The sequence below is a fragment of the Suncus etruscus genome, chromosome 7 (assembly GCF_024139225.1).
Source record: "Suncus etruscus isolate mSunEtr1 chromosome 7, mSunEtr1.pri.cur, whole genome shotgun sequence".
In the NCBI taxonomy this organism is placed as follows: domain Eukaryota; kingdom Metazoa; phylum Chordata; class Mammalia; order Eulipotyphla; family Soricidae; genus Suncus; species Suncus etruscus.
In genome coordinates, this window is record NC_064854.1 from 125,608,499 (window position 1) to 125,631,057 (window position 22,559).

At 49.9% G+C, this 22,559-nt stretch overlaps 2 protein-coding genes across 2 annotated transcripts in view; one reads left to right on the forward strand and one right to left on the reverse strand.

Annotated features, from left to right (window-relative positions):
- The window catches only part of STIMATE (STIM activating enhancer), a 54,814-nt gene extending 33,666 nt beyond the window's left edge, over window positions 1–21,148 (reverse strand). Inside the window, exon 1 of the mRNA XM_049776209.1 lies at window positions 20,983–21,148. Coding sequence (XP_049632166.1) covers window positions 20,983–21,142 — 160 coding nt within the window. The 5' untranslated portion in view covers window positions 21,143–21,148. The remainder of the gene's footprint in view (window positions 1–20,982) is intronic.
- Window positions 21,141–22,293, forward strand: LOC126014429 (translation initiation factor IF-2-like). Its single transcript, XM_049777715.1, has 2 exons — window positions 21,141–21,422; window positions 22,216–22,293. Exons 1-2 carry the CDS (start codon window positions 21,141–21,143, stop codon window positions 22,291–22,293), a joined length of 360 nt encoding a protein of 119 aa, XP_049633672.1.
- The last annotated feature ends 266 nt before the right edge of the window (window positions 22,294–22,559 follow it).

Genomic DNA, 22,559 nt, shown 5'->3' on the forward strand with positions numbered 1-22,559 from the left:
CAATTCCTGCCACCCCAATGGGCCCAAAAACAATGCCAGGGATAGCCCTGGCAGACCCCAAGAAACATCACTGAGAATCACCAAGTGGGCTTTCTGAGAGATTCTTGGGTTACTTCCCAAAAGATGTCTCAGGGCCCCAGGAAATGGCCTGAAGGGCAGAGTGCATGTTTTGCAAGTGGCAGGACAGTGAGTTAGATCCTCCACACTGTGGTCGCCTGAGCACCACAGAGAGTGACCTCAAGTGTCATGTGAAAAGTATTCCCCGAGCACATGCGTGCCCCTTCCCCACTAAAAGAAAAAAAATACACATGTTTCTGCATTGTCTTCAACTTGAATTGCTGGGTGAGTCTCTATTGGTTCCCAATAAAATATCTTTGATTTCTAGACACTTTAACCATTTCCTTTTTATTGCGGGTCTTTGCACTTTGATAATGATATGGCTAGTAGGACTAGCTCTGTGCTTATTTTGCCCGGGGGGTTACTGAACTTGTAGGAATGATGTGTTTATAGCTTTTATCAACTTTGGGAAAACTGTTTAGGGATTAATCTACAAATATTTGTTTCTGCCCTTTCTTCTACCTCTTCTAGAAAGCCTCAGACCTTTGCCTTTCCCGTGGGACACTGAAAGTGCATTTGTTGATTTTGTTCTTGTCTTTTCTCTGTACTCAGATTGCCTGTTTTCAAGTTCATGGATCTATTGTTTAGCAGTCTCGTGAAGATCAGCCAGTAAATTTTCCAGAAATTGCATTTGCAGCTCTTGACCCCTTTCCTAGGCTCACTGTTTTTTTTGTTTGTTATTTTGGGTCACACCCAGCACCACTCAGGGGTTACTAATGGCTCTGTGCTCAGAAATTGCTCCTGGCAGGCTCTCCGGTCCACTCCTACATTCACTTTTTAAGACTTCTATTATGTATTTTCTACAGTAGGACCCTTTTGTTTTTTTCTCTCTTTATAATCAGAAGTATATTTATTGGAACTGTTATAAGTTCTAAAGTCCTCTTCTAGTGAGTCTACAACTTCCCAGTAAATTTATATTGACTGGCTCTTCTAATTATGGGTCACAATTTCCTGCTTCTTCAACAATCTAGTTATTTTTATGAGGCTCTGCATTATGTCTGCACAGCACTACTCAGTGTTTGAAGTACGTTGTCCTTCTTCAGAAGGCCAGAGGTTTGTTTGGGTGAGGGCTTTAAGCTGTGGAGCTGCCTGATCCTTTTGAGAAGAGTACACAATTGATGGGACCGGAACACGACCATCAAGATCCAGAATTTCCATCACCTTTCCTCTGAATTTCTCTCTCCCTTTGCAGTTGGCCCGACCCCCACCACCCACTTTTTTCCTTTCTAATTTTATTTCCCATGTCTAGAATTCTATATAAACATAGGGCTGGAGGACAACAGGTAGGACATTTGCCTTGCATGAGGCTGATGCAAATTCAATCCCCAGGATCCTGCCTGGTCCCCTGAATGTAGAGCCAGGTGTAAGCCCCTGAGCATTACAAGACGTGGCCCCCAAACCAAAAGAAATAAGAATCTCACATATAATCATAGAGTATCTATCTGATAGAGAGCTAAGTAGTACCCATGTGATCCAAAGCCACTCTCAGCAATAGCGGACAGGCTGCCTAGAGCACAGCTCTAAGGAGCCCTAAGGTGGTGGGGGCTGGACTCAGGACTCGCACTCTTGCACGTGCTCCAGCCTTCTGAGTAATCTTCTTGAGATATAAAATAGAGGGCCGGAAGTAGGGCGTTTGCCTTGCACGCGGCCAACTGGGGACAGACCCGGATTCGATCTCCAGCAACCCATATGGTCCCCCGAGCCTGCAGAAGTGACTTCTGAGTGCAGAGTCAGGAGTAACCCCTGAGCACCACTGGGTGTGGCCCCTCCAGTAAAATTAAATAAAAAAAAATAGATATAAAAGTATCTCTATTTTTATTATAGGGGCCATAACTGATGGATCAGTGCTCAGAGAGCACCAGATGACATACCTGGTGGTGCTTGGGGGAACATAAGGCCTCACACATGCTAGGCACGTACCCTACCACTTGAGCTTTCTCCCAGGCCAGCATATATCATTCTCGCCTTTATCCTTTTGCTCAGATCTATCTCCTTCATGAGAATCAACCATGTTGCTACTTCCGTAGGAGCAATACAAATCTTGTTGCTTTCTCCTGGACTCTGCTGGCTGGCTGCCACCATTTATGCATTTATTCATGGGTTGTTGGACTTCCCATTTTGGGATAACTATGAATACAGTGACTTTGGATATTCATGAAAAGACCTTTGTAGCCATTATGAATTTTTTTCTTCTCTTAGATAAACATGTCAGGTGACACTGTTGGCTTGTAGAGTAGGTGTACATTTCATTATAAGTTTATGACTAAAACCCAACTACAAACATGTTTGTAATCGTGGTGCTTACATAAAGATATTGTGATTACAATTATATAAAATATTGCTACTAAAAATAAATCTCATTCTAAGACGACCTCAACATCTTTCCAAAGCTACTGTATCGTTATACATTTCTAGTTACATGACTCCCAAAGTTCGCATTTCTCTCCAGTTTTTGGTATTGTCAGTCTTTTTTATTTTAGTACTGTGGTTTTGTGTTCCCCTAATGAGTTCACAGTAGAGCACTTGCTTTGCATGTGTGAGGACCTGGGTTCAGTCCGTAGACCTGGGGAGTTGGAAGGTAGGTTTGCAGATGACCACTAAGCACACGGAAAGGTGTTCAGAGTTGTGACTCACTTAGAGAAAAACTCATTTAGAAATTTTTTTGGTCTATTTTTCTTTTTTTTTGGGGGGGGGGTGGGTCTTCCCAAATGCTGGTTAGAGACCTAGGGAGGGATCATCTTGGCAATTGTTTTTTTTTGATGTTTGGGTCACACCCAACTGTGCTCAGGGGTTACTCCTGGCTCTATGCTCAGAAGTCGCCCCTAGCAGGCTCAGGGGACCATATGGGATGCCGGGAATCAAACCCAAGTCTGTCCTGGATCAGCTGCATACAAGACAAACGCCCTCCCACTGTGCTATCTCTCCGGGCCCCCTCATCTTGGCAATTCTCGGCTAATGGGACAGCGATTCTATGCTAGGGCTGGAGGGTATGGTACTCAAGCCCTGCGGTGCCAGGGATTACCTGGCAATTCTTGGGGGAACTATGTGGTTCTGGGACTCTAATCACTATACTATTTCCTGCCCCCCCCTTTTTTTGCTTATTTAAAAAAATCTAATATTAGGCATTGAAATTTAAAATACTGATAATGGCAAGATTTCATGCATACACATTCCACCAGTTTCAGCTTCTTTCCATCATGTCTCAGTGCCATCACCTTCAACCCCTATCCTATTCCTCCCATCTCACTTATAGTGGTCAGCTACCTATTAAACAACAGTTCTAAGTCTCTGTCCATTCTGGGCACTAGCTATTTCTTTATATATATCACATACCATTCTGCATCTGTCCCTCTCTGAACGACCTTCACTCAGCATCATTCTCTCCAGATCCATCCATGTAGCATCAAATTGCATGATTTTTTTTTCTTTGCTGATAGCTGAGTATTCAATTGTGTACATTTACTATAGTTTCTTTATCCAGTTATCTGTTCTTGGACGTTTGGGTGGTTTCCATATTTTGGCAATTTTAATCTTACAATGAACCTAAGAGTGAAAAAGTCTTTCCTCAAGAACGTTTTTGGGTACTTGGGGTAAATACCAAGCAGTGGAACTGCTGGATCATACAGGAGATCAAATCCTAGTTCTCTGAGGAGTGTCCATATTATTTTCCAAAAAGGTTGGACTAGTCAATATTCCCACCAGCAATGGATAGGATAGGATTCCTTTTTCCCCACATTGCAGTTAACACCGGTCACTTCTTATTTTATTTATTTATTTGGGGGGGGGCAGGGAAGCTTCTTTTTTTTTCTTTTAATAATTTCTTTAACACCGGTCACTTTTTAATCTTTGTGATATGTTCCATCTCACTTGTGTGAGAGGATATCTCGTTTTGATTTGTATTTCCTTGATGATGAGTAATACCGAGCTTTTATTTTTATCTTTTGGCCACCTGTATCTCTCCCTCTCTCTCTTTTGCCACACCTGGCTGCACTCAGGGGTTACTCCTGGTTCTGTGCTCAGAAATTGCTCCTGGCAGGAACGGGGAACAATATGGGATGCTGGGATTTGAACCACCATCCCTCTTGAGTCAGCTCATGCAAGGCAAACGCCCTACCGCTGTGCTATCTCTTCAGCTCCATGTATTTCTTCTCTGACAAGTTTCTGTTCATCTCTTCTCCTTGGTTGTTTTTTTTTGTTTGTTTTTGTATGAAGTTCTACCAGTGGTTTTTGCTTATTTTAAAGCTGTGCTGGCCTTGTACTGAACTGTAAGAATTCTTCACATAATCTGGATCCAAGTGTTCTGTTTGGTATTCGTATTGCAAATATTTGCTCCCACTCTGTGGCTTGCCTTTTCATTTTCTTAACAGCACGATTTAAAGGCCAGAAATTCTCTCTCTCTCTCTCTCTCTCTCTCTCTCTCTCTCTCTCTCTCTCTCTCTCTCTCTCTCTCAAGCAAAAACAATCTGATTTAATAAGGACAAATCTGAACGGAAATCTTAATGAGGTTAAGTTTCAATGTATCTTTGTTTTTAGTGGTTCCTCAGAAATTTTTGCTCATTCCAAAGTCACAAAGGGCTTCCCTTATGTTTTCTTCTGGGAGTCTGTATATGTTGTGTGTTGCCTGCGATGAAACCAGGACCCCACACAAGCAAAATATGTGTCTTCCCACTGCACAACATCTGTAGCTATTACTGACTGCTGTGCATGCTAGCAAGGCTCTTGTTCCCATCCCCTAACACACTTTGTTATAGCTGTTTGCTGTGATGACCCTGGTGATAACCCTGGAGAGGTTGCATACCTTTGGTTGTAGTTTATCATGCATTAGCAACAGCGGTGCTCAAGCTCTCTTTTGCAGTGCTGTGGGGATCCTGCGGTGATGGCAGGGATCTACCTCAGCCAAAGTTCCAACACTAAGCCATGTCTCTGGGCTCTCAGGGCTATGTCCGCTCTAGGAAACTCTTCCATGGCAAGTCAACCAACACCCATCTCTTTTGAGGGACTCACTGAATGCCTCAGGTTCTTGATAGGCTTTCACTTGAACCAACCGAATAAAAAGACATCGCCCACATCCATATACAATTCTGTCTATGAGGCTTTCTATTAAATAAGAGTTTGCTTTGTTTCAGGAATTCCACCCTAGGTACACTCCAAGTAATGTTCACAAAAAGACTCACAGGGCCAAGAAATAGTGCAGAGCACAGCACCTACTTAGCATGCAAACAACTCCAGTTCAATCCCTGGCACTGAACATGGTTCCCCAGCACTGCCAAGGGTCACACGTCAGTAGAGACCTAGGATGAACCCGAGCACTGCCTGGTGTGGCCCAATACAACCTGGTCTCCGAAAACTAAGATTCTTTTTTTGGGGGGAGGGGGCACCCCTGTTGGTGCTTAGGGTTTACTCCTGGCTCTGCACTCAGAAATCTCTCCTGGCAGGCTTGGGGACCGTATGGGATGCCAGGAATCAAACCCAGTCATCCCGGATCAGCCGGTCATCCTGGATCAGCTGGGTTCAAGGTGAACACCTTATATAGACCCCAAGATAAGATTCTTAAGCAAATGTCTAGATCTTTCTATTTACAACACCATTCTTTTCTCTCCTATTGTGCCTGCTTGGTTGGGCCTTCTCAATTTTGTCTTGTCCACTGAAGCTGCCTCTCTCCTCACTGCTCTGAGATGGGAAATCAGCCTCCAGTAGAAAGCAGGGGCAGATCTGGGGCTCACCTCACGACATTCTTCCCCAGGACTAATATGCTGGCTGCCTGTGGTCCAAGTTCAAAACAATTCTTTTTTGTTTTCTTTTGGAGTCATACCCAGCGGCGGCAGTGGTACTCAGGGGCTACTCTTGGCTTTGAGCTCAGAAATTGCTCCTGTCGGGGCCAGGAAGGTGGCGCTAGAGGTAAGGTGTCTGCCTTGCAAGCGCTAGCATAGGATGGACCGCGGTTCAATCCCCGGTGTCCCATATGGTCCCCCCCCAAGCCAGGGGCGATTTCTGAGCGCATAGCCAGGAGTAACCCCTGAGCGTCAAACGGGTGTGGCCAAAAATAAAACCAAAAAAAAAATGAAATTGCTCCTGGCATGCTTGGGGACCATATGGGATGCTGGGGATCAAACCCGGTCTGTCCCAGGTCAACTGCATGCAAGGCAGACGCCCTACCACTGTGCTATCACTCTGGCCCATCAAAAACATTCTTTTCATAGGTTTTGGCCTGTTTCCGGTTGTTTGTAGAAGTGCAAAGCCTGTCTCCACTATTGCCTCACTGGCGAGTCTCTTCACCACTCTTGCAGAGTGGTTGCTAAATTATTCCCGCAAGAGTTCAGTTTCAGAGGCCGGAGAGATAGCACAGCAGTAGGGCGTTTGCCTTGCACACAGCCAATTCAGAATAGACAGTAGTTTGAATCCAACTATCCCATATCCAACTCCCTGAGCCTGCCAGGAGTGATTTCTGAGCGCAGAGCCAGGAGTAACTCCTGAGTGCCACTGGGTATAACCCAAAAAAACAAAAACAAAAAAAATAGAGTGGGGGCCTGAGAGATAGCATGAAGGTAGTGTGTTTGCCTTGCATACAGATGGACGGTGGTTGAAATCCCAGCATCCCATATGGTTCCCTGAGCCTGACAGGAGCAATTTCTGAGCCTAGAGCCAGGAGGAACCCCTGAGTGCTGCCACTGGGTGTGGCCCAAAAACAACAACAACAACAACAACAACAAAAGAAAAAAACAAGATTTGTCTCTTCCCACCTCCCAACTCTTGTTGTTCTCTTTATGACTAACTTCCTTGTTTGAAGCCCCAGGCCAGAGCACACGGGCCAGCCCCAGCCTGGCAGGCAAACTGGAAACTGGATCTCACCCCAGAGCCCGAGGTCACCAGACCATACACATCCCAAACACTTCAAAGGAGAATAGTTCCTGGAAAGACGGGGAGGATGTGGAAGCCCTGAGGCATGAGGGAGAAGGAAGAAGGCGAAGGGGAGGGAAGGGGAAGGGAGGCTGAAAGGGGGTTGGCTGTGCAAAGCTGGGAGGGAAGCGGACCAGGAGGATCAGCCACTTGGCCAGGACCCCCAGTCCAGGCTCCAGGGCAAACTGTGGTGGCCACAACATCCGCAGCACAGCAAGGCATGAGCAGAGGCGCCTAGTCCAGGAGCCTGCTGAGTCCTGTTGTCCAGCAAGACCTCAGACCTCAGAAGGCTACAGACCTTCAGAAAAAAGCCCTCCCTCCTTCGAAGTCCTCCGGCCACACATCACCACAGACAAATTTCAACCAGAGTCGTGTTCATAGAAGCCCGGCACGTGACCCCTGTTATCCAGAGAACGAGTTTTTACATATCTGCACCCAGAATACGGCCCATCTGTCTCTTTCCAGGAAAGGTCCCACCAAGACTTATCTGCCCTTGAATTATTACTTCTCACAAACACACTGAAAAAAAGCCAGCACGCCATCAGTGAGGCAGGCTGGCACTGTAATTGTCCTTCCTGCCAACTTGATTTTAATTAACTATATCAGAAATATCTGTTTGTGATCAAGGCTTACTCTGGCTTCTGTGCTCCAGGATTACTCCTGGTGGTACTCAGGGGACAGGATGAGGTACCAGGGACCAAACCAGGACAGCTTATGCGAGGCAAGTGCCTTGCCTGTTATATTATCACCTCTCCAGTTGAATCAGAAAATTCACTCTGTTTCGGGTTATCAGAACCCCCAGCATCTTATATGTGAGAGGCCTTGTAACACTGGGCATACATACCCTTTGCCAGGGGAAATGGTTCAGTTTTGCAAATAACTGTTGGCACTTCTCTTTTTTTTTTTTTTTTGATTTTTGGGCCACACCCGGCGGTGCTCAGAGGTTACTCCTGGCTGTCTGCTCAGAAATAGCTCCTGGCAGGCACGGGGGACCATATGGGACACCGGGATTCGAACCAACCACCTTTGGTCCTGGATCGGCTGGCACTTCTCACCTTTGGGACCTGAATTACAAAGTCAGAGTTCTTCATGGAAAAGAAAAGACCCTGTGGGCCAGCGAGATAACATGAAGGTAAAGCATTTGCCTTGCATGCAGAAGGATGGTGGTTCAAATCCGGGCATCCCATATGGTCCCCCGAGCTGGCCAGGAGTGATTTCTGAGTGTAAAGCCAGGAGTAACCCCTGAGAACTGCCGGGTGTGATCCAAAAACCAAAAAGAAAAGAAAAGAAAAGACCCTGCCATTCAAGAGTCCAACCCATCCCTCCTTATTTTCTCTTGGCCAGGCTCCAGCCTGCTCCAAGGTTCAGCTACAGGAGAATAGCAAGAGTTCAAATCTACTATCTTATAGGCTAGAGGTGAGCATTTGCCTTGAACACGGTCAGCTCAAGTTTGATCTGCAGCATCCCATATGTTCCCTTGAGACCCTTCAGGAGTGACTCCTTTTTTTTTGGAGGGGGCCCACACCTGGTATGTTACTTACTCCAGAAGTTACTCCTGGCTCTGTGCTCAGAAATCACTCCTGGCAGGCTCGGGGACTCATATGGGATGCCAGGGAGGGAAGCTGGGTCCGTCCCATCTCTGCTGTGCGCAAGGCAAACACCCTGCCACTGCGCTATGGAGAGGAGTGATTCTTGAGTGCAGAGTCAGGAGTAACAGCTCAACTCTATCAGGTCTGATTCCCCCAAAATCAAGCAAACAGAAACCAAAACCAAACCAACAACAAAAAAACTGCCTCTTTGGTGGTTATCACAGGACCCCCAAGGGCCAATTCCCTGCCAGTGAGGGTACATATGGACACCCACACGCTCGGAGCACATTTCCCTGCCGGCTCCCCACCAGGTGGATGCTGCCACATGCACACTGCGGACAGGCAGCCCCTCACCTCACTTAAGGACCACTCAGCTGCCTGCTTCCTTTCTTTCTGCCAAGAAGCTCAAGTGTGCTCAGAATCAGATCATTCACATTAGTACCACAGCAACTCAAACACCTTGGGTCAATTTAACTAAAGAAGTGAAAGAGCTATACAAAGAAAACTACAAAACACTGCTTCAAGAAATAGAAGAGGGGGGCCGGGCGGTGGCGCTGGAGGTAAGGTGCCTGCCTTACCTGCGCCAGCCTAGGAGACGGACCGCGGTTCGATCCCCTGGCGTCCCATATGGTCCCCCAAGCCAGGAGCGACTTCTGAGCGCATAGCCAGGAGTAACCCCTGAGCGTTACCGGGTGTGGCCCAAAAACCAAAAAAAAAAAAAAAAAAAAAGAAATAGAAGAGGGCCGGAGAGATTGTGAAGTGGTAGAGCGTTTGCCTTAGACCAGGGGTCTCAAACTCGCAGCCCGCTGGACGTTTGCGGCTCTCCGTATAACATTTTGTGGCCCTGCCCTAGAGGAATCTTTTTTTGTTTTGTTTTGTTTTAGTTGTTTGGGTCACACCCCCCAATGTTCAAGGCTTACTACTGACTTTGCACTCAAGGATCACCCCGACTTTGCCTCCTGCGGCCCCCAGGTAAATTGAGTTTGAGACCCCTGCCTTAGACGCTGAAGGATGGTGGTTCGAATCCCGGCATCCCATATGGTCCCCGAGCCTGCCAGGAGCGATTTCTGAGCATAGAGCCAGGAGTGACCCAAAACCAAAATCCAAAATAAATAAATAAAAATAAAAACACCAACGAAACAAAACAAAAAAGAAATAAAAGAGGATACAGGGCCCGGAGAGATAGCACAGTGGTGTTTGCCTTGCAAGCAGCAGCCGATCCAGGACCTAAGGTGGTTGGTTCAAGCCCCGGTGTCCCATATAGTCCCCCCCGTGCCTGCCAGAAGCTATTTCTGAGCAGACAGCCAGGAGAAAGCCCTGAGCACCACCGGGTATGACCCAAAAACCAAAAACCAAAAAAAAAAAAAGAGGATACAAGGAAATGGAGGATTGGGAGGATTAACATCAAGTGTGCTCACCAACAGAAAGGGCCAGGAGAAACACTGGGTGAGCGGACAAGCAATAGGACAGGACAGGGCAGGGAGCACATTCAGAAAGGCAAGGGCTGGGCTGGTCAATGTGCTGGCTGTGACATTAGTGCCTGTGACATCCCATGAAGGGCTGAGTGGTTTTGTGAAATGGCTCTGACCCCAAGCAGCAAACAGCACTCCATTGAGGAAGTGGAAGGGTACTATGAGCTGTAGGAAAATGGTGGAAAGGTCAGCTGAGCAGGCCACCTTGCCTGAGCAGGAGGGAAGCAAAGTTCTGGCCAGTAAAGGGAAGAGGACTCACAAACACTTGGCACAAAGTCTTTAAAAAGAGTCAAGATAAACACCAAATGTCTCGCCTCTTCCTCCTTCCTTCTGCTCTCTCTGCCCCAGGGGAAAGAACATCAGTATCTGCCACCCCTTCCCTAGCTGTGTCCCCAGTTCCAGCCAAAGCCACCACCTACAAAAAGGCTGAAGTGGACCCAATCATTCAAACCCTATTTATGGAGAATCTTCAGGGAAAGGTCCATTCAAGTCAAGTCTTGGTGCTCAAGAGAGAAAATTCAAGTGAGTATTTTTCTCAGAAACACAAAGGCGACTCCCATTTGGCTTGATAGCTACAGGATTTCTAAAGCACACAGAAAACTAGAGCTCTACTAAGAGAGGATTTATGTTTGTTTTTGAGTCACATGAGAAGTGCTCGGGGCTTACTCTTGGCTGAGTTTAAGAATCACTCTTGGGGGGGCTGGGCGATAGCACAGCAGATGGGGCATTTACCTTGCACAAGACTGACCAGGGTCCGATCCTCGGCATCCCACATAGTCCCCCAAACATGCCAGGATCGATCTCTGAAAGCAGAGCCAGGAGTAACCCGAGTGCCGACGGGTGTGACCCCAAAACAAATAAACAAACAAAAGAAAAACACTCTTGGTGGTGCTGGGGACCAAACTTAGGTCTGGACCAAACCCCATATACTATCTCTCAGGGCCAAGAGAGGGTCTTTTGCAAAGCCAACCCTGCAGTAACTGGGTGAATGGGGTGCCCAGGGGATGAAGGGTCTTGAGACACCCCAACATTAGTCTACAAAAAACCCCTGACAGTTGTCCAGGTCAAGGCGGGTCAACAACCCAAAGGTAAAAGCGAGCCAGCTTCCCCTGGCAAGGAGCAGGCAGGGCCAAAGGGAGGAGGAATCCCCCAGCACTTCCAGGCAGTGTTTTCATCCTCCCAGAAGCACCCACCTCTCCCTCTCAGGGGGCCATAGAAGCTACTGCCCAAAGCCCAGCACGGAACCATCTCACTCAGAGGCACTGCCAGGGCAGAGCAAACGTGGAGGTTACTGGAGGCTCCCAAGATGCAAACGATTAGAGGTTTTTCACAGGGACTCCAATAGATCTACAGGGACATGGGATGTAAATGCTTTAAAAAACAAATGAACACACAAACAAAAGAGGTCCCTGCTATACTGGTAGTCCAGGGGGCTATGGGTGAATGTATGGGATGCATACGAGAAACTATGATGGAGGGAGGTCAACACTGGTGGTGGGAAAGGCCCTAATTCACTGTCACTATGTGCCTAAAAATACAACTGTGAAAGACTTGTATTGTAATTCACAATGGTCTCAATAAAATAAAATTTAAATCAAATTCAATTTAATTTAAGAAAAAGGTTCCTTGGGGCCACAGAGATAGCATGGAGGTAGGGTGTTTGCCTTGCATGCAGAAGGACGGTGGTTCGAATCCCTGGCATCCCATGTGGTCCCCTGAGCCTGCCAGGAGCGATTTCTGAGTGCAGAGCCAGGAGGAACCCCTGAGCGCTGCAGGGTGTGATTCAAAAACAAACAAACAAACAAACAAAAGTCCCTAAAGACATCACCTAAATGGAAGCAGAGGTAAACTTGAGTCACTTACTCCAGTCTGAGGGGCCTGCTGCAGAGAGGCCTGAAGTAGAGCCTGTGCATCCCCTGGGCACCATTGGCTGGTGCTCTTCTGCCCACCAAGACCCTCCAGGACAGTGCTCTCCTATGGCCCCTCAGCTCTCAGGGCTCCTCACCTCCCCCAGAATCTCTCCTCCAGCCTGGAAAACTTCTCCCACCCCTTGGCACTGCAAGCCTCTGGGGTGCCTAATGTGCCCCCAGCAGCAAGTTCCTGAGGACAAAGGGGTTCAAGCTCTTTACTGGCCCAGGGCAGAGCCTGGTAGTATCTGGCAGTCTCCCCCACCAGCCTCCTGCTGCATGCATGGCACCTGCAACCCTGCCAGCCGCCCATCAAACCAACAACGAAGCAGTTCTAGAAGATTCTGCAGCCTCGGCACCCATCGCAGTGGGGGGTGGGGACACATCTGGCCATGTCAGGAGATGTCATTGGTTGTCACAGGCGTTAGAAAGAAGTCAGAGAGCTGCTGAACACAACCAGACACAGGGAAGCCTCCAACGGGGAACTACCCTGCCCCAAATGCCAACAGTGCCAAGCAGTGAAATGTGGGGTGGGGTGGAGAGGATGGTATGGCCAGCCCTGAAAGGCCCAAGGACCAGGTCAGAGCCCATAGAGTCCCATTCTAAAACCCCGAAGCCCAATGGAGGCCCTGCCTTGGGCCCTGAACTGTGTTCTGGTCCCAACACCCTTCCCATGTGGCTAAGGAAAACCTTCCCTGACATCCGGTCAGTGAAGTGAACTGAGAGGGAACTCACACAGGCAGCAACAAGGGGATCAGCTCAAGATTTTACTTGTTTGGGGCCAGAGAGACAGCACAGCGGTTGGCGTTTGCCTGGCATGTGGCCAACCCAGGAGATGGTGGCTCGATTCCCGGCATCCCATAGGGTCATCTGAGCCTGCCAGGAGCAATTTCTGAGCGCAGAGCCAGGAGGAACCCCTGAGCGCCACTACGTGTGGCCCCAAAACAAACAAAAAGATTTTGTTTATTGGCTTCTAGGTCACACCAGGCATCCAGCAGTGCTCAGGGGGCCAAGTGGTGCTGGAGGTGAAGCCTGGGTCTGCTGAAGGCAAAGCATGTACTCCAGCCTGCTGAGTCATCTCTGCCCCATGCCCAGTTGTTTTGTTTCTGGGCCCCACATGACTGTGATCCCAGTTCATACTGGCAGTGCTCAGGAACCACATGTGATGTCAGGGATCAAGAGTGGGTTGGTTGCATATCAGGCAAGCCAAGCACCTTAACTTTTCTATCTCTCCAGCCTCTAAATGTTTAGGGTTTTTTGTTTGGGGGCCACATTTGACAATGCTTAGGGGTTACACCTGGCTCTCCACCCAAGAATTACTCCTGGCAGTGCTCAGGGACCATGTGGGATCTAGGAATCAATTCAACTGCCTTACCCATTATATATTTCTCTAATCCAATTCAAGTCTCTTTATTTTATTTTTGGTTTGGAGGCCACACCTGGCAGCGCTCAGGGGGTTCCTCCTGGCTCTGTGCTCAGAAATCGCTCCTGGCAGGCTCAGAGGACCATATGCCGGCTGCAGGCAAGAGTAATGCCCAACTGCTGTGCTATCTCTCCGGCCCTGAGTCTTTATTTTTAAGGTTATCACAAGCCACAATGTGAAGCTTCAGATAATGCTTTGTCAGGGGTCAGAAACATAGTCCAGGGTGAAGGGGATTTGCCTTGCACATGGCAGAGCCTGGTTTGATCCCTTGGATGACTGTAGGTCACCCAAGCACCGCCAGTGTGGCCCAAGACCCTTCTATCAAACCAAACCAAACAAAAAACAAAGAATATGAACAGCTTAAACAGGAAAACATAAGCTGTAGCAGGAAGGGAATCAAAATAATGGGGAAGTGCTTCCAGGTGGGAAGAAGGCGGAAGAGGAAGTGCAGACGAAGTAAGGAAGTAAGGGTTGTGGAGCAGGACTGGGTGCTCAGGGCCCTGTGATCATTTCAGGCTTGAGCCCTACTCTGTGCCAGTCCCCTGCCACTTCCATCGAAGCAAACCCTGTGCTGGGCACCAGCGATGGCACTTTGCAGACACGGGGAAGGACAACTGCAGGCTATCAACCCGCACCACCGGTAGGAAAGGCAGCAGAGAGAGAAGAAATAAGTGTCCAGGGCAGGGCTCGGCGAACTTCTCCCACTCACCACCCTTTTGTGCCCCAGAAATGTTTATCTGACCCCAAGTACATATGCATATGCATATGGAACAGACATAAGCAGCCAACAATTATGGGTCATAAATCATAAAGAAACTTTTTTTAATACCACCCCCCAAACCAATGATGGGACCCCTTTAGGGAGTCAGGACCCACAGGTTTAAGTGCTAGGCCCTGGGTCCAAAGAGGTGGTACCCATCCCTTTGGGATGGAGACCCAGCTCCTATCCCCAGCATGCAATGGCTGTGGGCCAAATGCAAAAAAATAAAATGAAATAATAACATATAAAAAAATAAAAAATAATAAAACAAATATAATTAAAATATAATAAATTAAAAAAGCTGGGCCCTGGCGGACGCCCACGGCTGAGGCCTGTGCTAATTGTGGGGGCCTGGCAGGGTCTGGTGCTATTTCACTACAGTCCACAAGAAGAGGCCCAGAGGAGAGGCGTTGAGCAAACAAAGCTGAGATAAATGTTTAACCAAATCCAGGGAACGAGTAATGTGTCCTACAACAGGTCTCTTGGATGGCCTCACTTCCACAGAAGCGAGTGAGGACATCCCCTCCGAAGGGTCTAAAGGGACCGCCGACCCACAGTCCCAGAAAAATGGCTGTCCCCCTCGTCCCAGGGAAGGGACTGAAGCCTCAGGGAAAACCCAAGTGGCTCCAAGGGCCACACGGGGCAGCAGTGAAGGGAGCCAGGTCAGGCAGCCCCAGTCAGGGGTGCTGCCATTTTTAATGGCTAGGAAAACTCTGGTGTGGACACTCGGTCCTCATGCAAATGGATGCTAATTACGAAGAATTTTAAACAGATCATCAAAGCAGTGAGGTTAGGTATAATTACAGTAGGAAGGGCACTTGTTTTGCACATGGCTGTATGGCTGACAGGGTTCAATCCCCAATACCCCATATCATTTTGGCACATCACAAATGACCTCAAGCAGTGTCAGAAGTAATCCCTTGGGGGCGGAGAGATAACAGTGGTAGGGGTGGGGTATTTGCTTTGCAAGGCTGACCCAGGACAGACCTAGGTTTGATACCCAATGTTCCATATGGTCCCCCAAGCCAGGAGCGATTTCTGAGCGCATAGCCAGGAGTAACCCCTGAGCGTCACCGGGTGTGGGTCAAAAACCAAAACCAAAACAAAACAAAAAAAATCGTCTAAAGGGGCTGGACAGATAGTACAGTGGATAAAATGCTTGCTCTGCACATGGCTGATCTGAGTTTGATCTCCGACACTCAACGTAGTTCCTCAAACTCCACCAGGAATAAGCATAAAACCAGGAGTAAGCCCTGAGCACTGTCAACTGTGACCCCAAACAAACAAACAAACTAAAGTAATTGGGCTAGAAGGGCCCAAGCAAGGCTGTTCCTTCTAGCAGGAGCAAATGGGGGAGGAGGGCCCCTGGTCTGGAGAGGAAAGCCAGGGCCAGGTTCAAGGCCTTCCAGAGACTCCTGCTGGAGATTAACATTGCAAAGCTGGAAGAACTGGTTTGGATGTGACTTTGGGCCTCGGGAAAAATTTTCTCAATTGCAGCAGGGTTTTTGGGAAACAATGATCCCGCATCCCACCAGTAAATAAATACTGGCTGATTCTGAAATCCCTAACAAGAAAACCGGCAAGTCCATTTACCCAGGTTCCCAGATTTGGTCTTGTTGAAACCGATTCTGCCTACAGCCGCCCATGAAGAAAACCTAAATTTGCTTTGCGCCCACCTGGGATGAGCTGAAGGACTGAAAGACTCCTCAGCCAGGACTGACCTTTATATTTTTCGTTTTTTTGAGGGGGAATTACTCCTGGCTCTGTGCTCAGAAATCACCCCAGGCTGGGGGGGGGGGTAGGTTACGACTATATTATTTTGTTTTGTTTTTGTTTTTCGGACCACACCCGTTTGATGCTCAGGGGTTACTCCTGGCTAAGCACTCAGAAATTGCCCCTGGCTTGGGGGGACCATATGGGACGCTGGGGGATCGAACCACGGTTGCGATCTTTCCTTGGCTAGTGCTTGCAAGGCAGACACCTTACCTCTAGCGCCACCTCGCCGGCCCCATGACTATAGTGGATGCTGGGATTTGAATCACCATCAGTCCTGGGTCAGCCACATGCAAGGTAAATGCCCTACCGCTGTGCTATCTCTCTGGCCCCAGGATAGATCTTTAGCTGGCAGAAGGGTGCATGCGAGCACGGGACTGTGTGCTGAAGCCAGGAACCCTTAGCTTTGCTCAGCTCACTAGCCTAGGCTGCTCCAGAGGCTTCTAAAGGAGAGTGAGTGTCTGAGGCCTGGATGGAGCATGTGCTTCGAATGAAGGAGGCCCTGGTTAAAGCTCAGAACACCAAGGGTTCCCAGCACACTATTAGTGTGGCCCTCGAGTTAAAAAAATTTATTTTTTCTTTAATTTAAAGAGGACCTGCTCAGTAGGTCAATCCCAACAAAGTCACTTACTTGGATTTTTGTCCTTTCTACTTGGTAGATAGATCCCAGGTGCTTGCTGGGGGTGGGGAGGAGTGGGGAGTTGGGGGTGGATGCTCGCCTACAGAGCAAGGTCCCAAGCTGCCTTGGGACCCTCCTGTGGTGGCCTGTGACAGTCTGTGTGTCTCTGCAGCTTAAAATGGCCGTGAAATTAGCTGGTGGACAATCCTCCCAAGATATAACCTAGACCCCAACACGAGGGGCCAAAGAGACAGGAAGGTGGTGAAGGCATACCCAGAAGCAAGCAGTCCCCCAATCATTTGCTGGGTGCAGCCCTAGAGGCCCCCTCAAACAATTTTTTTGTTTGTTTGTTTTTGGGCCACACCCAGCGGTGCTCAGGGGTTACTCCTGGCTGTCTGCTCAGAAATAGCTCCTGACAGGCACGGGGGACCCTATGGGACACCGGGATTCGAACCAACCACCTTTGGTCCTGGATCGGCTGCTTGCAAGGCAAACGCCGCTGTCCTATCTCTCCGGGCCCCCCCTCAAACAATTTTAGGGTGGTCCTCAGACCATGGTAATGCAGGATATGAGCAGCACCATATCCTTGGGCCTTGCATTCAACCTCTGTCCAAGTATTCCAGGAAGAAGACCCAGAGCACCACTTATGGCCTCCTCTCTGACCCTCATGAAACCCACATAGCAACAGTGCATTGAAAAAAGGATTTTCTGGGTGGAAGAAATGATCAAGAGAGTGGTCAGGGGCTGAAGTGGTGGCGCAAGCGGTAGGGCGTTTGCCTTGCAGAGGCTAACCTAGGACGGACCTACCTCGGTTCGATCCCCCATCATCCCATATGATCCCCCAAGCCAGGAGCGATTTCTGAGCGCATAGCCAGGAGGAACCCGAGTATCACCGGGTGTGGCCCAAAAAAGGCAAGAAATAAATAAATAAATAACAGTGGTCAGAGGCTTCACTGAACACACGGAGGTGGAAGGATGAGACACGTGATAGGCCTGGCAACAGGGAACAGCCCACAGCACAGAGGCCCACAGGAAGGAATCCAGGGGGTTGCACCCCATCTCCGATCCGGGAACACACAGGGAGAGGCACTGAGCCTGCCAGCACAAAGGCACAGGTAGGAAAGACTGATGACCCCCCCTCAGTAGAGGGCAGAGATCGACTGTAAACAGCTCGAATAGATTTATAATAAGCTTGAAAAAGGGGTTGAGGGCCTGGAGAGATAGCACAGCGGTGTTTGCCTTGCAAGCAGCCGATCCAGGACCTAAGGTGGTTGGTTCGAATCCCGGTGTCCCATATGGTCCCCCGTGCCTGCCAGGAGCTATTTCTGAGCAGACAGCAGGGAGTAACCCCTGAGCACCGCTGGGTGTGGCCCAAAAAAACCAAAAATCAAAAAAAAGAAAGAAAAAGAAAAAGGGGTTGACAGTGGAGTGTGGAGTGTGTGGCTGCAGTAGTACAGTCCCAACTCCCTCATGGGCTTCAAGGAGAGATCTTTTGCGCTCCTTTTGTTGTAGTGCTAGGGATCCTACCTGGGGTCTCATACATCTGAAACACATGCAAGGCCAGTGCTTTTGCTGCTGAGATGTCCTAGACCCCATGTGAACTCTTTTCTTTGGGGTGGGGGCACAGGAGTTACTGTGCTCAGGAGTTACTCCTGGCAGGCTCTGGGGACCATATGGGATGCCGGGGACCGAACCTGGGTCAACTGCAATATGAGGCAAAACACCCTATCGCTGTGCTATCACTCTGGCTCCCATGTGGACTCTTGTTAGGGGAGCATGGGGATTTTTTTTTTTTTTTTTTAATTTAGAAATGAGTTCTCCCCAGTAGCAGCAACTACTGGCCAGGTGATGCTGTGGGTTGCATGGCAGCAAGATAGAGGGACTGAACTCAGGGCTTTTTGCTCATGCTCTACCCTGAATCATCTCCATGGCCAGAGCCTGGATTCCAGACAGCCACTGTCAGAATGAGCCACAGAGGGGCTGGAGGGGTGGCGCTAGAGGTAAGGCACCTGCCTTGCAAGCGCTAGCCTAGGACGAACAGCAGTTTGATCCTCTGGTATCCCATATGGTCCCCCAAGCCAGGAGTGATTTCTGAGCGCATAGCCAAGAGTAACCTGAGCGTCAACGGGGTGTGGCCCAAAAACAAAAACAAAACAAGGGGCCAGAGATACAGCATGGAGGTAAGGCATTTAACAAAACAAAAATAGAATGAGCCACAGAGCTAGGCAACCAAGGGACTGGTAAAGCCAGAGTCTGCAGGAGCCCTTCCTCCAGGAAAGGAGCCCCCTTGAGGGTCCCTCCTCTTCTCACTGAGCGAACTGGAAAAGCCCCATTTATTCTATTTCCACAGAATCTTCCATGTTCCCAGTGGGAAAGCTGTGGCCTGCATCCATGGTGGAACAAGCCCTTCAACCCCCACTCTCCTACCCCATGGCTTCATCCCTCCACAGCCCCTATGGTGGCTATCTCAGGGCCCCTCCATGGAAGGTCAGACTGAATAAGATGAATGGCGTTGGAGAGATAGCACAGTGGTAGTGCGTTGACCTTACATGTGGCTAACCCAGGAAGGACCCAGGTATGATCCCTGGTAGGAGCAATTTCTGAGCGCAGAACCAGGAGTGACCCCTGAGCACCGCAGGGTGTGGCCCCAAACAAACAAACAAACAAAACCTGAACAAGATGGGGTTTCTGTGCATAGCAGTCCCCAACCAACAGACCTCACACTCACCTCCAAAACTAAGGCACATTTGCCCTGGAAGAGGGCCTGCCCACACCGACACACTGAGCAGAATCTCAGCTTCCCTGGGAAATGACAATCTTAAACCCCAGGGACTAAGCCAGGCGGCCATCAGCATCCATCAAACCCACATAAATGGCTAGAGTAAAGCTAAGAAACCAGAGATTAGGGAATAAAACAGCCCTCGGGGCCCGTGAAGACCTTTTGGGGAGGGGACCGAGACACAGCGCAGTGTCCCCAAACATGAAGACAGTTCTTGCACTCGGCCCAGCAGGTTTTGGCCAAATCCTCACCAGTGACTCTTGGGAACAAGTGGCCATTTGTTCTGAGGGAGAACATCCGAGGCAAGGCAGGAGAAAGAAGGGAAGGAAGGAGGCAGATCCGTAAAAGCGGGAACTTGGTGCAGACAGACCAAGGCCCTTGAGGCCTCCAGGAGAAAGTAGAGCGTGAGAACAGCTGTTTTAGGGCTCCTAAAAGCCCGGACAGGGTGGCCCCAGCCTGCACACCTGAGGTTCCAACCTATGCAGCTGAGAACTAGGACCCAATGCAGCCACTGCAAACTTCTGCTACATACAAGCAAAACTGCAACTCCAGCAAGTGGAAGGGACCAGAAACACGTGTGTGCCATGCAGTGGAAGGAGTCGCTTCCCACAGGTCCAGCCCATGTGCCCGGAAGCAGTGTGACTAGAGGAAGTAATCATGGGATCAATCAATGTCTCTGCAGGGAGCAACCTTCTTCTTTCCTCCCCAGTGCAATCTGGATTCGCCTGCATGCCTCCTGCAAACCCAAGTTTCTAGTTCTGTTCATAAAGGAAAGGATGTATTTTCAGCGTAGAGCCCCCCCATCTGCTTGTCCCACCCTCTCCCCTGCCCCCCAGAAACAAAGTCGACAAAACAGAGTGGGACTTCCAGTTTTCAAGAAATACCATCTGGAGCTTTCCTGGCCTGAGACTGTTCAGGAAGGATCCCCGGTGACAGCCCAGAATTCTGAGAACTCAGAACACAGCCTCCCCCCTGAGACCCTTCCCCACGAGGCCACGGGCCTTAACACAAGGAACAATAAATAAATAAATGTGGGTTGAGAAGAGGGGTGTGGGGGAGACAAGCCAGGAGGGATTTGGGGAGCAACTTGATTGAGAAAGCTTGGGACGGGGATGGAACAGGTGGCGTTGGGCCTATGGATTGGGGAAGAAGGGAAGGAAGGGGTCCAAGGGGGCTGCTGAGGTAGGTGGGTGGGCACAAGGCAGGCCTGGGTGGGTGGGTGGGTGGTTGGATGGGTACTGCTGGAGCAAGCAGGAGAGAAGACAAAGGAGGGGTGGGGAGGGCAGAAGGGCCTGGCAAGCAAGCAAGGCAGGAGGGGGGCTAGGAAAGCACCCCAAAACCTGGGCAGGGAGGCTGGGGTGCGTGTGCAGGCGGGCCAAGCGCAGAAAGGGCCCAAAGGCCAGCAAAGCAGAGAGGAAAGCTCAGGAGAGCCAGGAGAGGGGCCTGGCACTGGGGGAGGCCCCCCAGCGGGAAGTGGGGGTCCCCCAGCTTGCATGACAGGTGCAAGGGGGAGCCAGAGCAGGGGCCAGTCCTGGAAGGAGGCGTGGGGGGACGGGGCAGGCAGGGGCCCCCCGGCTGGGCTCAGGGGCCCGTGGGGTGCCAGGCCTCCCCCCCAGGCCCGGGGTCGCGGCCCCCGCTCGACTCACGCATCAGGGTGCTGAAGGCCACGACGCCGAGCAGCCCCTGCAGGAAGATGCCGAAGCCGTGCATGAGGGCGCCGCTCTCGCAGCGGCCCGGCCCGGGCGCCCCCGCCGACGGCCGCAAGCCCGGCAGCCCGCGGCTGGCGTTGCCCGCGGGGCCCTGCATGGCGCGGGGCGGGGGCCGCGCACCCCGCAGCCCGCAGCCGAGCCCCGCAGCGACGCCGGGAGGAGCCGAAGCGCCGACCCCGCCGAGCCCGGCCCAGCCCGGCCCGGCCCAGCCCAGCCCGCAGGCCCCGCCCCCAGCGCGCGCGCGGCGCCCGACGTCGCGGACCGCGGCGCCCGATTGGCCCGGACAGGCGCGGGGCGGGGCCAGAGCGGACGTTGGCCCCGCCCCGGAAGTCGGAGAGGCGAGCCCAGATGTGGCGGGCGGGTCCAGGAGAGGTCACGTGGGGCGGGCGGTGGGCGGGGCCTGGCTGGGGCTGGGGCCTCTTAGGTCGCGCCCTGAAGGAAATGGCCAAGTGGGAGATGATGGATGGGTTCCTCCTGATTCTGATTTATAGTCTCTCTAGTATATTAATATTGATTCTATTTTATCATACCATATATAATACAATATGGAATGTGATCACAGTATATTTATCCTATGATATATAGCTGACATAGCATAGGATATATCTTATGATATAATGATCCTATCATGTTATATTCCATATGAATATGTTATGTATTGTATTATTTATGTGTAATATCATATATCATCTATCATATCGTATCTTGGCCAAAGACCTCTCCAAGGTTAATCAGTCAGGACCCAGTGGCTCTGTTGCCCCCCCAAATAAACAACAAAAGGTTTAGAAAGAAACAGTGCAAAGACTAACCCAGGTTCTATCCGCCCGTTGGAAGGAAGGAAATCCTGAGCACTGACAGGCTGAGTCTTCCAATTCCACCTTCTCCTAACTGAATTTGAATTAAGTTTAATTCAAGTGGATATTTCTATCCAAACATCTTAGATATCGTACAAGGTTTATTACTAAAAAAAAAGATGAATATATTCTCTTCCATTCAAATTGAGCGTAATTATGAATAAAAGAAAGCAAACTCTGTTGGCTTGCCAGTTTTCAGCCACCCCCTCCAGACAGATTTGTACTAGCACCTCGTCCTTTTGGATTCTTGGGTGGCAGTTCAGACCTTCTTCCCCGCCTCTAGCCATTACCCCATTACCTTCTGGCTTTTCTCCAGATATTCCTTAGAGGCGTTCACTGCACTGCCGATGCACCTGATGCCAGCGTACAGCCTAATTTTTTCCTGTACACATAGGGCTTTATTTCGTGGAGTAAATACTGGATCTAGGAGAATTTTTTCCTAAAAAACAGCCACCAAGAAATTTCAATGCTATAAAAGCTAAGTGCTGGGACCAGAGCGATGGCACAGCAGGTGGGGGGGGGGGGGATTTGCCTTGCACGGGGATAATCCAGATCCCAACTTCCCACATGGTCCCCTGAGCCCGCCAGGAAGGATTTCTGAGCTCAGAGCCAGGGGGTAACCCCTGAGCGCCACTGGGTGTGGCCCAAAAACAAAATAAA